The sequence below is a fragment of the Polyodon spathula genome, chromosome 54 (assembly GCF_017654505.1).
Source record: "Polyodon spathula isolate WHYD16114869_AA chromosome 54, ASM1765450v1, whole genome shotgun sequence".
Lineage (NCBI taxonomy): Eukaryota > Metazoa > Chordata > Actinopteri > Acipenseriformes > Polyodontidae > Polyodon > Polyodon spathula.
The window spans coordinates 271,225-288,329 of record NC_054587.1 but is presented as its reverse complement, the minus strand read 5'-3'; the positions used below and the strand labels follow the sequence as shown (position 1 = coordinate 288,329).

The 17,105-nt window shown below is 42.1% G+C and overlaps 1 protein-coding gene across 1 annotated transcript; it reads left to right on the top strand.

Annotated features, from left to right (window-relative positions):
• Positions 1–3,652: 3,652 nt before the first annotated feature.
• LOC121307268 (astrocytic phosphoprotein PEA-15-like) lies at positions 3,653–15,081 on the top strand. The gene is made up of 4 exons (XM_041239437.1): positions 3,653–4,006; positions 13,497–13,671; positions 14,538–14,693; positions 14,932–15,081. The coding sequence occupies exons 2-4, from the start codon at positions 13,500–13,502 to the stop codon at positions 14,994–14,996; spliced, it is 393 nt and encodes a 130-aa protein (XP_041095371.1). The 5' UTR covers positions 3,653–4,006; positions 13,497–13,499; the 3' UTR covers positions 14,997–15,081.
• Positions 15,082–17,105: the final 2,024 nt, after the last annotated feature.

Here is a 17,105-nt window from a genome sequence, read left to right as displayed (position 1 = left end):
CCTCACAGTACGAAAGTAGCGACCGTTCTGGGGACGGGGGACCAAAAAAGTGTGAGAAGAGAGGAGGGTGTGTGGGCTGGGTAAAAAAGGCGAGGGGAAAAGGGGGAGGGAGAAGAGAGGGGGGGGCGAGAGCTATGTTTGACACGGATAGCTGGCCTCCCTCTATCTCCGTTTCACACTCTGTCTGGCTCCGACCTCTTTGCCATATTAAGTTTTGAAGGGGCTGCTCTGGCTAAAAAAAAGAAAAGCGCATTGGAAGTTTGGCGGGACTCATCGAGCTGGAATCGATGTGAGTTGAAAGGATATGGACGACAGCAACAATGTATCGTTTTCAATCGGGGTCTGGGGTTCCGGTCAACCCCACCCCATCACAGATTGCTTCTGCCGTTTTGATTAGTTGTTGGGTTTGAAACCAAAACCATTGGAACTTAACATCTTGGAAAACTGGCCAGGCAAATGAATGATTGCCTCGTCGATGACTTGAATAGGCCGCGCATGCAATTCATTTCAAATAGTCAGATAAACAGGAACACGGAGCCACACGCGACTGTATATGTTCCACCCCCCACCCCATCTCTTTATCCCTGTCAGTATGTTACATGTATCTGTTGTTGCAATGTCTTGCAGGGCGTTTCGAGTTATTACCTCAGTCCTAAATCAGCTGCGGTGGCGCTGGGATTCTTGTCTGGGATATTCAGGAATTTTGGATTTTCTCGGCTATTCCCGGACCGTGTTCTAAAGCGGTTCTGGTATACGATTGGCTGTTTCAATCTGCAGATTCTAGATTCGTTGAACTTGTGTTCACGCAGACGGATTATTATTATTATTATTATTATTATTATTATTATTATTATTATTATTATTATTATTATTATTATTATTAAAGTCATTTAGCACACGCCTTTATCCAAAGCGATTTACAGAGATGTTTTGTTTATGCAATCAAAGAGGCTATAAAAATGGTATTGCAAGAGTCTATATCAGAAACCACTACAGTAGTACGGTATACCTTGCTCAATTTTGTCACATTTTTTCAATCTGTGTCAGTTTACGCACAGCCCTGCCGCTCCCTCTGTATGATAAAGCGTAAAGAACAGCCAGCATTATGCCAGGCCTTAATAGAACTCCGAAGAGGACGAGTCAAGTTACGCGAGGGAATAATATACGGACTGATATTACTTTCCAAACTGAAAGTGGAGAAAGCAGTTATTAATAACAGCGTGGGGGTTGAAATCTGAGCCCCACCCTCTACGCCTCGACTCCTGTTTACTGCCTATTTTGTCACGGGGGGGGGGGGGGGGGTATTAGTTCGGTGGTGCATTTCTACGCGATATCATTTTAATAATGTAATCATCTTTATTTTTATATAGCGCCTTTCATAGTGGACCCCCATCACAAAGCGCTTTACAAGAGACTAGGGTATGTGAGCTATGCACCTCACTGTTCAACAAACGAGAGACATGCCTACAGCTGATGTGGACAAAAACAGGTTGCAAGAGTGAGCAGCTCCAGTCAATAAAGCTGAGAACGTAGCACGTAACACGGAATCTATCAGCTTTACTCTACTACCCTCCAGCGGTAAACCGCGACATTGCAATTGCTATACGTTGCTGTAAAGGAGATGGAACTATTGGGTAACCCATTCCATCCTCTCAACTCTCTCTCTCTCTCTCTCTCTCTCTCTCTCGCAAGGAGTGTCTCCTTCCCTCTATCCTGAATTTCTCTCCTCCGGTCCTGGTTACTGTGCTTAAGTTTAACTTGGTCATTTCCTTTGTAAGATTTTAAAGACTGCAATAAAGTCCCGTTTGAGGCGACATAGATCCAGTTCCACCCGTCTCCCAACGCTCTGGGATTGCTCCGCTTGCTCCCTTCTTACTGGAGGCTCTCCAGGGACACGGCGCTCTTTTGACTATGCGGAGACCACAATGAAACTCAGGAAGTACTTCAATGTGATCAGCGCGGGATTTGCCAAGTCAAGGAATCTACAAGTCAGAAGACTTTGAAGTGAAACTAGCCAATCCAAGCGGTTTTTATAGTGACCTTCAATTTATTTTTAAAGAAAATGATTTATTGCCTAGAAGCGGAAATGAGTCACATGGCAAGAGTCTGCATTAAAAAAAAAAACATCCACTCTCAACCAGCGACCAATCAAACACGATGGATTCTAACAGCTGGGCTATTTTACTTGAACTGAAAAAAAAACTGGTAACAATTTACATTGTGTCTCTGATTAAGTGTTCCTCAAAACAACAACAACAACAATTATAAAATAAAAGAAAACACCCACTAATGGAAAGGTGCTTTGATGTTTTTGGCTTGCAGACTTTCTCAGGAGCATTTCTCCTTTTGAGTATTTCGACCTTCTTCATTTATTTTGTGTGTGTGTGTGTGTGTATATATATATATATATATATATATATATATATATATATATATATATATATATATATATTATACACAGCATTTCTGTGCTTGGACTTGCTGTACAGGCTCGTAATCTCTCCCTCCCTCTCTTTCTCTCTCTTTCTGTATCTCTCTTTCTCTCTGTATCTCTGTATCTCTATATCTCTTAGGGCGGCTTATCAGGGTGACGTTCGGTGTCACTTTGCCCGGCTCTGGCAACTCTGAACACAGCATTGTGCAATGCTGTTGAAGCTGAGTCGTCTATTGTTCTCAAACAGACGCTCAGTACAAATACGCAGCACAATAGATTCATATTCTTGAAGCTGACACCCTGGGACCAATAAGCTACTGACAACCAAACGAGCAAGATGGGCCGAATGGCCTCCTCTCGTTTGTAAACTTTCTTATGTTCTTATGTCCTAACTGGAAAGCATTATTCAGCAGCACACCGAGTTTATTAGGTTCATTAGGAGCGGAATGTCATTTTTAAAAGCAGCGTTTTGAATCAGATAATTCACTTCTCTTTCCGCCAGGGTGTTCTTTTGTTTTTCCCTTTTGGTATAAAACGAGAATCGCTCTGATTTTAACCAGGCCGCGTTGTTCCCTTTTCCCACTCCTAAAATAGACAACCTTGTCAGAACTTCCTAATTTTGAAATGATCGCTTTGCTGAAAGCACCCAAAAGCTGTGTGCCAAGCCTCTGTGGACTGAGAGCAGGTCTGAGCTCCAAAAACACAGACTAGAACAAGCCTATAGGATTGTAACCTGGCCAATACAACTGAGCAAAATAATAATAATAATAATAATAATAATAATAATAATAATAATAATAATAATAATAATAATAATAATAATAATAATAATAATAATAATAATAATAAAAAAAAAAAAACAGTTTGCAGATGGACTAGTTAAACTCCATCTCTCTCTCTCTCCTCTCCCCCCCTCTCTCTCTTTCCATTCTCTCCGCCTTTTGTGAGCTGACGCCACCGTCCCAGTCTCGCATTGAGAGAAAGATCGGGGAAGGAGGAGATTTTGCTGGCCGGATAGTGTTATGACATCACTTCAAAAAAATGTGTGTGTGTGAGAGAGAGAGAGAGAGAGAGAGAGAGAGAGAGAGAGAGAGAGAGAGAGAGAGAGAGACTGAGAGAGAGAGAGAGAGAGAGAGAGAGGAGAGAGAGAGAGAGAGAGAGAGAGAGAGAGAGAGAGAGAGAGAGAGAGAGAGAGAGAGAGAGAGAGAGAGAGAGAGAGAGAGAGACCAGAGTCAGACAACATTCTGCCAGCAAAAAAAAGGCGTTTCCTTAATAGCAGACAGAGAAGCCGGCGAGAGACGTCCTGCACCGGACATTAAAACGTAGATCTATAGACGCCGTTATAAAGCCGATACCTCCAGCAATCACACTGGAAAGCACAGAGAGTCAAACGGCTGAGGTTGGATTCGGAATTGTGTTGAAATACATCCTGGGGGGGGGGGGGAGAGAAGAAAAAAAAGCCACATTGCCTCAAATTCCCGTTTTCACAATTTCTAGAAAGGAGCAAAAGCCCAAGCACCATTCCAGCGGTTCCTGCGACTTGGATACCCAGCCTCTCACAAGCCGGCCGCAGTGAGTACAACACACACCCAGCGCATTCCAGAATTCTGCAATTAATGATTTATCCATACCGCTGTTCGGGGGATTGTGCCTTGCACTATAGCTGCGTGTTTTCCAGCTCCACTTCAATAGAAGTTACTTCTATACGTTGACTATTTTAGTTTTGATTGTGTGTTTTTAAACAGAGACACACCTGATATGCTAGCTGTATAACCAAGCGCTTATCTTTGCCTATGTAATGCATTCAATACCGCATGTAACGTTCTCGTGTTGCGTATGCATAGCGTACGTTATATCTTTTTCATTTTTTTTTAATGTGGAATAAAGTAGCGTTTCCAAAGTGATATAGCACGCATTTAATTGGTATTTTAAATTATGCTTCACTCGTTCTTCAGGTTCCTATCAGGTTAAGTGTTGAATACTGTAAATACATTTAAGCCACATATTGTACATAACCACGGAATCTAGCCAAATCACTACGAGTCAAAATCTGAGGCAGAAGTAAATGGAGATGCCAAGAGGTCCTCTCTGTACTCAAAATAATAATAATCTCGTCCGATGTCGCTGAGGGCGACAGAAACTACGTTGGCTTTCACGGAAATGCGTTCAAAACAGTTGCGTTCAGCTCTGCGAGCAAACCCAGACAATCCCCTTTTGATCGACATGTTGGCTTGAGGAAACTGTGTCAGCTCGCTGTGTTGTTACGGATGCTGCCCCCTGTCGGCGGGTCGAAGTTAAAGCTCTAACGCATGCAGTCGAATTGTGCCCGATTCTTTCACTTGCATTTCGCCAATGACGCAACTCAAGTCTCGTGGCCGCCGCAGTCAATGCCACTCTTGCAGTGTTATGTCGCCTCGTGGCACACTGGTTACGAATATCGTTGATCCCTGCGGTTGACAAAAAAATATTTTTGGTGGAAACTTTTTTGTATTAAAAAGAGCTGATAAAGTTAGCCGGTACTTTAAACTCAACACAGACACCAGGACCTGAGGACACAGCTGGATGGAGACAGACTTAGGACAGAGGGAAGGAGACCCTTATTTGACACACAGAGTGTGGTAGGGGAATGTGGCAGGTGGCTGAATCACTTTGTGGCTGCTGAATCATTGGTCTCTCAGGCGATCAATCAGCAGACAAGCGATTGATGTGGCGAATGGCTTTGTCTCTTGCAAATGAGATTAGCGGCCCCTCCTTGCACGTGCGACACGTTAAAGGAAATGTTTTGCATGTTTGAGATCGTTTATTTAACATCATGTAATCAACATGATATATATATATATATATATATATATATATATATATATATATATATATATATATATATATATATCTGTTACATTCGGTACACATCTTGGCAAAATGTAAAGGCGACCTTGAACCTGACCCTGGAACTAATATTGTTCTATTTTCTGTCATGTGACTTTTTAAAATTGCCATAGCGTAATAAACAAATGTTAAGTTAGCTCTAGTGGATAGGGCTCCAGAGGCGGCGTGTGTCCTGTACAGTGGGGGAGGAGGTGAGAGGAGAGGGGTGATCTTGAGAGGGTTAAACTTTACTTGCATTAATGATTTGTCATACAAAAAGAACAAGTCTGGCAAGTAAATAGTTAAAGTAGAACTAGCGATTCGAGATAGCAGCTGCACGGCGCTGTAAATACGCACGAATGCACCATTCTAATCGACTTTCTCTCTCAGAAGGAAAGATGCTCTCCGCAGTAATTTGATTTCATTGAACTTGATGCAATTTCCTTCTGTTTCTCCGTTTCGTATGCGAGTGTATTTTAATGCAGGCTTCTCGTCCTGGCTCTATTCAAAGCAGGGGCGAGACATGTGAAAGAGGATGTTTATCATTGAAACACGTCGCGGTTTGATTGAAAGAGAAGTCCGCTGAATCAGATCAGAGTGTCTAATAAACATTACAGGGGCGATTCAACAGAACAGTAGTCCCGTTCTGCTTTCAGCCAATCAGAGAGCCGGTTTATGCTGCCATTCATGACATCATTCTCAGACCCAGGATTGGACACAGCTTCAGTCATGGCACATCAACTCCAAACGAGAATCAATGGCAGGACCCACTGGGCTATTGACTCTGAGCCCCAAGCTGTGGCTGTACAGGCTCGGACAATCAATCAATCCTTCATGGTGTAACTTTTAGTTGTGAGAGGACTGGGAGTGGAGGGGGGATGAGCTGGATTTCAATCCCACAGCTCTGTGACTGTGTTATTCATCTCCTGACTAACGGTGCAGTGGATTCCAGGAGAATACGCTGGTGTTCAATCACCCAGCTGCCACTGAATCGCACACAGTGTGCTCTGGAGGTGGTTGGTTTAGAGCCCAGAGGACTGGCAGTCAAGCAAACCCAGCTGGGTTCAAATCCCACAGCCTGGTCCCTAGCTAACTGGAGGTGGTGCGCTATAGCGGTTAGCTAAGTGTGAGGGAGCCGTGTTGAGGAGATCAAGCTGGTGTTGATTTGCAAAGCACTTCTACAGCTGCGGCCAAAAGCTCTGCACCGCCTAGAGGTTTTAGGATTGAGACGTAATGAGTCCATGCTATCGGGTGACGATGCACAAATGTTTCTCCCGCACAGTGGCTGTACACTGACTCACCGACCGCGTGACTTTGCAGAGAACAGAAGTCATGTCTGGATATGGTGCAGATCGATAGAAATGTGCCAGGCTGCATCTGATGTACTCGGAACACCTGAGGCTAGGGTGACCTTTAAATAAATAAGAGAGAGAGAGATAAGGCGATGGAAGCAGCTGGAAAGAAAGCTGATTATTTTATACGTTATCCCCCCAGGGCAGGGAATCAAGACCAGGGTACTTCCTTGACATTCCAAGTGACACCCCTGAATCTAAGCCCCTCCCCCAAAAATAAATAAATAAATAACAGGACTTTGAATTGAAAATGGCATTCACAATTGCCAGTCAGGGGAGCACAGGTTCGCATCCTGGCTGTGCTAAAGTTGACAGTCTTTGTCGGGTTCCACCTCTACAATGGACCCTACTGATCAGGTGCCTGGTGATCTCAAGCGCAGACCTGCAGGCCTCCAGAATGTCATATTCTCCAAAAGAAAGCAGGGCAAATAATGTTAATATCAAGTTTCATGACAACTGGGTAGGCGTTTATCCAGATCTATGAGAAATCTAAGTGTAGTGTACAGATGAATACATCATACAGTAAGTCCAAGTATGTAAATTCAATATGAGAACAAGGGAACATTATTCAGCAGCTTTCACTGGACTCTATGAAGCTGAGGGAGTTCATTCTATATAGAGGGGGTGCAATTCAATATGAGAACAAGGGAACATTATTCAGCAGCTTTCACTGGACTCTATGAAGCTGAGGGAGTTCATTCTATATAGAGGGGGTGCAATTCAATATGTTAACAAGGGAACATTATTCAGCAGCTTTCACTGGACTCTATGAAGCTGAGGGAGTTCATTCTATATAGAGGGGGTGCAATTCAATATGTTAACAAGGGAACATTATTCAGCAGCTTTCACTGGACTCTATGAAGCTGAGGGAGTTCATTCTATATAGAGGGGGTGCAATTCAATATGTTAACAAGGGAACATTATTCAGCAGCTTTCACTGGACTCTATGAAGCTGAGGGAGTTCATTCTATATAGAGGGGGTGCAATTCAATATGAGAACAAGGGAACATTATTCAGCAGCTTTCACTGGACTCTATGAAGCTGAGGGAGTTCATTCTATATAGAGGGGGTGCAATTCAATATGATAACAAGGGAACATTATTCAGCAGCTTTCACTGGACTCTATGAAGCTGAGGGAGTTCATTCTATATAGAGGGGGTGCAATTCAATATGTTAACAAGGGAACATTATTCAGCAGCTTTCACTGGACTCTATGAAGCTGAGGGAGTTCATTCTATATAGAGGGGGTGCAATTCATGTTAACAAGGGAACATTATTCAGCAGCTTTCACTGGACTCTATGAAGCTGAGGGAGTTCATTCTATATAGAGGGGGTGCAATTCAATATGTTAACAAGGGAACATTATTCAGCAGCTTTCACTGGACTCTATGAAGCTGAGGGAGTTCATTCTATATAGAGGGGGTGCAATTCAATATGAGAACAAGGGAACATTATTCAGCAGCTTTCACTGGACAAGCTGAAGTTCATTCTATATAGAGGGGGTGCAATTCAATATGAGAACAAGGGAACATTATTCAGAATTCAACTTTATGAAGCAAAATTAGTTCATTCCCAACAGCAGGCTCATACTGACTGCATCCTAGTCGAGCAGATACAAACGGCCTGCTATTATTTTTCTTTGCAGCTGGATTCCAAAAGTAAAATATATTTTTTTCCAGCCAACCAATCAACAACCTCGCCTGTTTTGAATGTATGATTCAGCTGTTTTATTCCGGAAATCCGTGGCTATAGACCTTTGAATACAGCTATTGTACAAACAAGATCTCACAACAATCAACGGGACTTTGGTGTTAACTACTCGGCTGCCAGCAGAGAGATGTGGTGCATTCAACAAACCGTGGAGCCTGTCAACTCTGCCTCTGTGGAATTAATCTAGAAATAGGTTTGACAGCTCTTGTGTTAAGAGAGGCAGACAGAGAGTCGGGGCTCTAGGGATTATTTCAGTTTTAATTCAGTTCCCAAATCCAGCTGCTGTTGTTTCCTCCTCCCATCCTCGAGCGGGATGTGTTCCCATAACGACTCCAGGAAATGAGCTCGCTGCCCAGTCTCAGCTGGGTTTCCAAGGCAACAAGCCCTAAGTGAATGGAGGGGAGAAGGGGGGAGGGATACAGATCGGAAGAGACAGGCTATAACTAGGCTCTGGGTCATTCTGTGAAGTGTATATGTTTCTCAAAGTTTGTGGTGGTACATTAGGTTCTGTGTATCTTTTTAATGGCTGTACTTATCAAAGCTTTTGTGTATTTTTTTTAGCAGAATGGACATAAAAATAGCAGAGTTGCAAAACCCAATGGCAGCTCTCGATTTCGGAGTGATTAAATGACCCGACTTAGTTCAACGTGAATCCTTGAATGAAGCGCTCTGATAAATGTTTCATGGACAAAAGAAAAAAAATCATGTTTTGGTTTGTTTGATGTAGTTTAGTCGGCTCTACAGCTCTGGCCACACGTTTTGCATCACTTAAATTTTTACGATTGAGAAGGTAATTAAAAAAAAAAAACATGCAACTATATGAACATCATTTTGATGTTTTATTCACCACCATCGTGTAATCAAAGAAACTACACAGCGATAGTCGTAGAAAACAAGTCTACAGGACCTTAGTACAGCAGTATTTCATGTCATGTCACATTTTTGTCAAGTGTTGTCATTCTGTAAGGTATGTGCAAATCTATACAAAGTGCTGGTGTGTAATTGAATATGCTAACGTAACATTATTCAACAGGTTTCAATGGACTTCATGAAGCTCAATTAGCTCATTCTAGAGGGGTGATGCAAGACTTTTGGCCGCAGCTGTACAATCATGCGGTCTTGCGGTTCTTCCTCTTGGCGCAGGATCGCAGGCAGCTGCGTTGGTTTTAACGGGAGCAGGTAGTTTCAGAAGTTCCACTTTTTGCATTGCCTGAGGGAGCATTGCTATTAGAGGGCTCTGCAGAAGCGTGTTTCAGTTTGACTACGCGTAACTGATGTTTTATTTCTAAATCAAACACGACCTTTGCTTTAGACTGGGCTTCTGTAATTGCACACGGTATTACAGCCCCACTGGGCCCTATAAAGACATTGCATTTATTAAGTGAGATTATAGTCTATTGATTATTTCAATCCCTTCTTCCCTTGATAGCATTCGGGGCTGACATAAAAGGCACGCAGGCGTGCAGTAACTAAACAAATAAACGAATGCATCCATTAACAAAGCCTTGAATTCCCTTTAATGCCCCTTTAAAGAAGCGTTTACATGAAGTGTAATGTGAGCTGATCATTGACAATTTGCTGCAGAGAAGTTATTTTTCAACCTGGCTTGAACACACGGCGCACCGTTTTCGTCAATTGGAATGCATTATTTCAGAGATGGAAACCATTTTTAAACAATTTTCTTAAACAAGCATCACCGCGCTTGCAACCCGTTAGATTTATGACTAATATCATCTTTCTCGCTTTCGTTCTTGCTTATTAATTTAGACCCAGTCTGCTTCTCTCGGTCACTGCTGCTGTTGCATAGCAACCGCTGACTTTGTTACCGAGGCAACCAGGCCAAGGTCCTGGGGGAAGGGTCATTATATTATTATTATTATTTTTTTTTATTATTTACAACCGAAATCCACTATAAAGTAACACAGAAAACGGACTTCGTTCTGACAAACCCAGCTATAAACGTGCAGGTATCTGACTGGATGTATTTCTGTATCCAATAGTGATGTGTCCAGGTGTTTTTGACGCACATCACACACCTAACATCAAGGGTTTTTAAAGTTTTGAAAGCGTAAAATAGAAAAATGAGCAAGGTTTCAAGCAGATTCGTTTAGTGTTGCCGTGACGGGTTCTGCCCCCTGCTGGTGAGACGAGGGTAAACGCTCTACAGCCACGAATGCTCTATAACCTTTAAGTCTTTTGCATAGCGGTTAAGACATTCGCTTACTTACACTTTGCTGCCTTATTATTTAACACTTTCCACTAAGTGTCTCTCGTTGCTGTGCGTTTGCATAGTTACTGAGTAAATCCACGTGTGCTTCCACGTCATCACAATGGTATTACGCAGGGTTACAATGTGATTCATGTGCCAATCTTTTTGCATGATATGTGTAAGTACACAATTGTATCAGAAAGGATTTGCGGTTTGGGTTAGGATCATGCAAATAAATGCAAATGCAAAAAAACGGACGAATTTGTGTCTTTTCGTTCACATAAAGTCAGAAAAAAACAACATATGAATCCAAATTAACATGTATTTATACTAAAGTAATACAAAAATGACTACAAAAGATTTAGAAGTGAGTAGTTTTTCGAGATTTACGATTATACTGTCAACCAAAACCTAGGGAACCCTATTCAGTACTTCATGGATCAGTGGATAAAACTAGATTTGGTGTGAAAAGGGTTTCTTTCTTTCTTTCTGTTCTCTCTCTCTCTCTCTCTCTCTCTCTCTCTCATATACAGCTGACAGAACCATGGCAACCATTCCCATGTCCTTTCAGTCTCGAGACGGTTGCCTAGCAACTAAAAAGAGCCAGAACGCATTATATAGAAAGAGTGAAAAGGTGAAGAGGTGGCAACGTGTTACTGTCAGTTAACTCTTACCTGGATCCAAGATTGGCAACTATAGCTCTGGTCAAAAGTTTCTGCATGATAACGCTATAGAATGAACTAACATATTGAATTGCATATTGAAGTTTTCCCCATATACTCAACAGCAAAACTGACAAACACTTGAAAAAATGATACATTTTAAAAAATACTTCTGTTGTACTAATGTAGCTTCTGATATAGACTTTTGGATGCAATATCATTTTGTAGTTTGTTTTAATTTCATGATGTTAATAAAATATCTAAATTCCAGAAGAAAATGATTTTTCAATGCTATGCTGATAGATAGATAGATATTGATTATAAAGTAAGTTTACCACATAGCGCACCATATCATCGATGTGGTAAACGTACTTTCTAATCACCCTGTACTATATAAGAACTACAGAAAATTTACAAACGAGAGGAAGCCGTTCGCTCCCGTCTTGCTCGTTTGGTTGTTAGTAGCTTATTGATCCCAAAATCTCATCAAGCAGCTTCTTGAAGGATCCCAGGGTGTCGGCTTTAACAACATTACTGGGGAGTTGGTTCCAGACCCTCACGATTCTCTGTGTAAAAAAGCGCCTCCTATTTTCTGTTCTGAATGCCCCTTTGTCTAATCTCCATTTGTGACCCCTGGTCCTTGTTTCTTTTTTCAGGTCGAAAAAGTCCCTTGGGTCAACATTGTCAATACCTTTTAGGATTTTGAATGCTTGAATCAGGTCGCCGCATCGTCTTCTTTGTTCAAGACTGGATAGATTCAGTTATTTTAGCCTGTCTGCATATGACATGCCTTTTAAAACCAGAATAATTCTGGTCGCTCTTCTTTGCACTCTTTCTAGAGCAGCAATATCCTTTAAATATATATATGTCTCAATCCTAAAATTCTAGATAATGCAAAAGCAGAGCTGTAGAAAATGTGTTTTAAAAACAGATCACTCTTTCAGTCGCGGCAAGCAGAGGGGTTAAATTCTCAGAGCGCGCTGAATGTCAAAGTCGGGTAAAAGCTGAAATACTGTGCTGTTATCAGTAACCATGGTGACTAGAATGATTACAGCGAAAAAAAATCACTCTGACAGAAGAAAAAAAAAAACACATATCTGTGTCGCTCCACCTCCCAGTTCTCTGTCACTCTACAATTACTTAATTACATAAAATAAATTGGCAGCGAGGTAAATCGAGAGCCGTACATATCCCTCGGCAGCGAGATCAAAATCCATTAGTGTTGTCAACAGGATATAAAGCCGTTAGGTGACATTATCCCCAGACACGGAGTGAACTTCCATAGCTATGCGGATGATACCCATCTATATTTGTCCCTAAATCCAGGAATTGCGTCTGCCGGGGTGCTACTTGCCTTACAACCATCAAGCATCGAATGTCACAGAATTTTCAAAGTTTGCATTGAGATAAAACCGAGGTTATGCCAGTGGGATCATAGAACCAGCTAAAAGGAAATGTGTTATTACAGGAGCTCGACCCTTGCAGACTCTCATCAAAACTTCAACTAGAAATGAAGAGTTTGGAGGGTCATCTTTGATCCTGATCTATCATTTGAGACTCGTATTAATGAAGTTATTAAAGTATCTGTTTACCATTTGAGAAATATAGCCAAACTTAGCACAATTATTTCCGTATCTGATGCAGAGAGACTAATGCATGGCTTTGTTTCATCTGGAATTGATTATTTTAATGCCCTTTTTTCTAGTGTCCCAAAACGTGTGGTATGCCGCTTTGCAGCTTGTTCAGAATACCGGAGCTAGAATTCTGACTAAAACCAGGAAAAGTGAACACATTACCCCTGTTTTGGCCTCTTTACGCTGGCTCCCTGTGAAGTCAAGAATTGATTTTAAAATTTTGCTGTTAACTTAGGCCCTGAATGGATTAGCACTGAGTTATTTGCAGGAGTTACTGACCCCGTATCTTCCAAACCGCACCCTGAGATCACAGGATGCGGGGCTGCTGGTTATTCCTAGGGCCAACAAAAGCAACACAGGAGGTACGGTAGGGCTTTTTGTAGTAGAGCTGCTAAATTACAGAATGCCCTGCTTTGTTTGTCAGGGAAGCAGGGGTTTTGGGTACACACAACGTCTTGGTAAATGGCGCCATCTTGTGGCGAAATGTTTCTTTTTTTCACTGGGGGGCTGTGGTGTGACCTAAATCTGAAGATACCTGAACGAAAACATAGATTTTCTTAAAAACAGGAATCGTTATCCGTTCCCCGGCAGCGGCGTTTGAGTAAAATAACCGAGCCGTCTCTTTCACAGAGCATGTCAGAGTACAGCTCTCTGCTCAGCGAGCTCTCTGAGAACATCACCAACGAGGACCTGGAGCAGCTGAAGTCCGCCTGCAAGGAGGACATCCCCGGAGACCAGAGCGAGAACATTACATCCTCCCAGGAGTGGTTCAGCTACCTGGAGAAGGATGACAAGCTAGCCCCGGGTAAGGAATCTAATCAGGGAAGAACGCCAAGCCATTATAGGGTAAAGACCGAACACCTCTGGCCAAAGGTTTTGCATCACCTTATAAAATTCAGCTTCATAGAGTCCAATGAAAGCTGATGAATAATGTTCCCTTGTTAACATATTGAATTCCACCCCCTCTATATAGAATGAACTCCCTCAGCTTCATAGAGTCCAGTGAAAGCTGCTGAATAATGTTCCCTTGTTAACATATTGAATTGCACCCCCTCTATATAGAATGAACTCCCTCAGCTTCATAGAGTCCAGTGAAAGCTGCTGAATAATGTTCCCTTGTTAACATATTGAATTGCACCCCCTCTATATAGAATGAACTCCCTCAGCTTCATAGAGTCCAGTGAAAGCTGCTGAATAATGTTCCCTTGTTAACATATTGAATTGCACCCCCTCTATATAGAATGAACTCCCTCAGCTTCATAGAGTCCAGTGAAAGCTGCTGAATAATGTTCCCTTGTTCTCATATTGAATTGCACCCCCTCTATATAGAATGAACTCCCTCAGCTTCATAGAGTCCAATGAAAGCTGCTGAATAATGTTCCCTTGTTAACATATTGAATTCCACACCATTTTTTAGTTTCCTATATACTTAACAAAACATTTGACATTTCAAAATCTAACATGAAATTCTACTGTACTACTACTACGGGCTTTTTTTTGTGATATCGTTTTGTGGTTTCTTTGATTGATTCTGCAGGGCGATGATGCAAATGTTAGACCACAGCTACAGTACTTTTAATAAATATTGTAGTGCATGGGTTTCCTGACTGGAGCGAATTATACAATGCTGATTTCACAAACATGAAATGGTGTCATTCTCTCCTGTTTCAGATAACCTCTCCTACATCGAGCACATCTTTGAGATCTCCAGACGTCCTGACCTGTTGACTCGTGTGATCGAATACAGGACCACCGTGCTCAAAATCTCAGACGATGACGAGATCGACACCAAACTGACCCGCATCCCCTCCGCCAAGAAATATAAAGGTGATTCGGGAGACTTGCTGGTCCAGTGGTGAAAGAAAAGATGCGTGATAGCAGGAGGTTCTAATATTTGTCCCATTTTAGAAGTAAATAACTCTCTTTATACTTGATAGCCTCACATGAGCAAAATGACAGTAAATAACTCTCTAGGGTCCATGATACTAAAGAACACGAAAAACTAACCTCCCTCATTCTCTCTCTCTCTCTCTCTCTCTCTCTCTCTCTCTCTCTCTCTCTACAGATATAATCCGCCAGCCATCAGAAGAGGAAATCATCAAGCTTGCCCCACCACCCAAAAAAGTCTAAGGTTGAAGTTCACAACCCATCCACCACCTCCCCCCTTAATCAACACACACACACACACACACACACCTCATGACCAACCCAACAACTAACCTCTAAACAGGTGAGTCACCATAGCTAGCTACCTCGATCCCTCCCCCCCTCCCCCCCCCCCCCCCCCCCCCCCCACACAGGAGAGCAAGATAAAGGCATCCAGTCTGGTGCGTGCGTAAGAGAGGAATGGAGAAACAGCAACACTCTTCTGAAAAATGCCCCTCGGGCATTACAGTCTGTCGCTGCATTGCAGAAGACCTCGTCAGCTCTTTCCGGTCACCCCAAAGTGGTTGGATTTCATTGCCTTCCATGGAAAGAGAGGTAGACCCCACCTACGCCATCGGAGAAACCTCTTCTGCCTCTGCGAGATTTTCTTCTGATCCACCCAGCGGTCAGCCCGGAAAGAGAAGAGGAGCATCAGCCATACACCTTCCTCTTCATGCTCTGCAGAACGAGTGGGGCTCTGCAGAGGGAGGCAAGCAAATAAACAAAGTACAGTGAATCTTCTTGATCTCTCCGCAGTTAACTGTGCAAAGAAGGTATTTGATCAAAATGAAATACACTGCAAAAAAATGAATTTGATAAGTCAAGTTATATATATATGTTTAAATATTTATAATAATTTATATAGCTATATATATATATATATAACCAAATATCTGTGAATGCATCATAAACCAATGGCAAGTATTGACCAGATACTTTTGTGTGAGTGAATTCCAATGGCCAGAATTCAGTATTGTACATTCCCCTTTAAAAAAAAAACAATGCAGATCCCTTTAAATAAAGATGAGGTGGTAAACATGTGAGAGAGAGAGGGAGAGAGAGAGAGAGAACAAGAAGAGAAGAGAATGTTCTGAAAATGACATATAACGCAAAGTATCGTGTTCTGTTCCCGAACTGAGCTCAGTTCGGCCAAACGTTTTCGTCCTTTCTATGAGAACGAGAAAAAAATAGAGAGAGAGAGAGAGAAAGTGGAAAAGAAAGAGAGAGAATAAAAATGTAAGGCGTGGGCAGAATCCCTCATTTTTGCTTGACCTCCGTATCACCACTGTGTTCAAACTCAGCCACTCAACTAGTAGCGAAGGCTAGATGGTGGTGGGTTAATTAATTAATGACTTAATGAATTCATTGTGTTGTGCCAAATTGTGTCCGGTAATTAGCTAGCTAGCTAGTGTGTGTGTGTGTTTGTGTTTTTTTTTTTTTTTTTTTTAATAACTCGTAGCCTTTCCCCCTCTTAAACCAATAATCTTGTTTTGTGCCAAGGACCAAGCGTTTTCCATTTTATCGTGATGAAAAAAAAATTCTATGCAAAGCATTTAAAAAAAAAAAAAAAGAAACCTTTTCAATCTCCATCGGGTGCTGCGCTCACCTAAATTCTGACGCAAGTTCCCCCCCCAATGTGAAGCGACTAATATTGATTTCTCTGACCACTTAAAAATTATGCAAATATTCCCAGAAGCACATTTGCACCAGTAAAACATTTGAATTTTGCCGAATACAAACTCTCATTGCTGAATATTTTTTTTTTCCAGTTCATAAAACAATCAGTAATTTGAGATTAATCTACACCCATGAAGCTGGTTCATAAATCCTAATTAGAGATGACATGGGCCGTCTCAATGCACGTTTAGCTAAGGAGTCATGAGATCAGCAGGTTTGGTGGCCCAGTGGTTATAAAAAGAGGCTTGATACCAGGAGGTTCAAATCCCGGCACAGCCACCGACTCACTGTGTGTGTGTGTGAGAGAGACCCTGAGCGAGTCACTGAACCTCCTTGTGCTCCGTCCTTCAGACGAGATGCCAAACAATCGAGGTCCTATTGGAAGAGACCCTGCAGCAGCCCCTGACTCACTGTATGTGTGTGAGAGACCCTGAGCGAGTCACTGAACCTCCTTGTGCTGCGTCCTTCGGATGAGACGCCAAACAAACGAGGTCCTATTGGAAGAGACTCTGCAGCAGCAGCAGCAGTTGTTGGTGATGCAGAGTTCACCCCCCTGGTCTCTGCAAGTCTCTTTGAATAAAAGCAACTGCTAAATGACTACTGCTGCTAATAGTAATAATAAAAATTCCTGGTTAA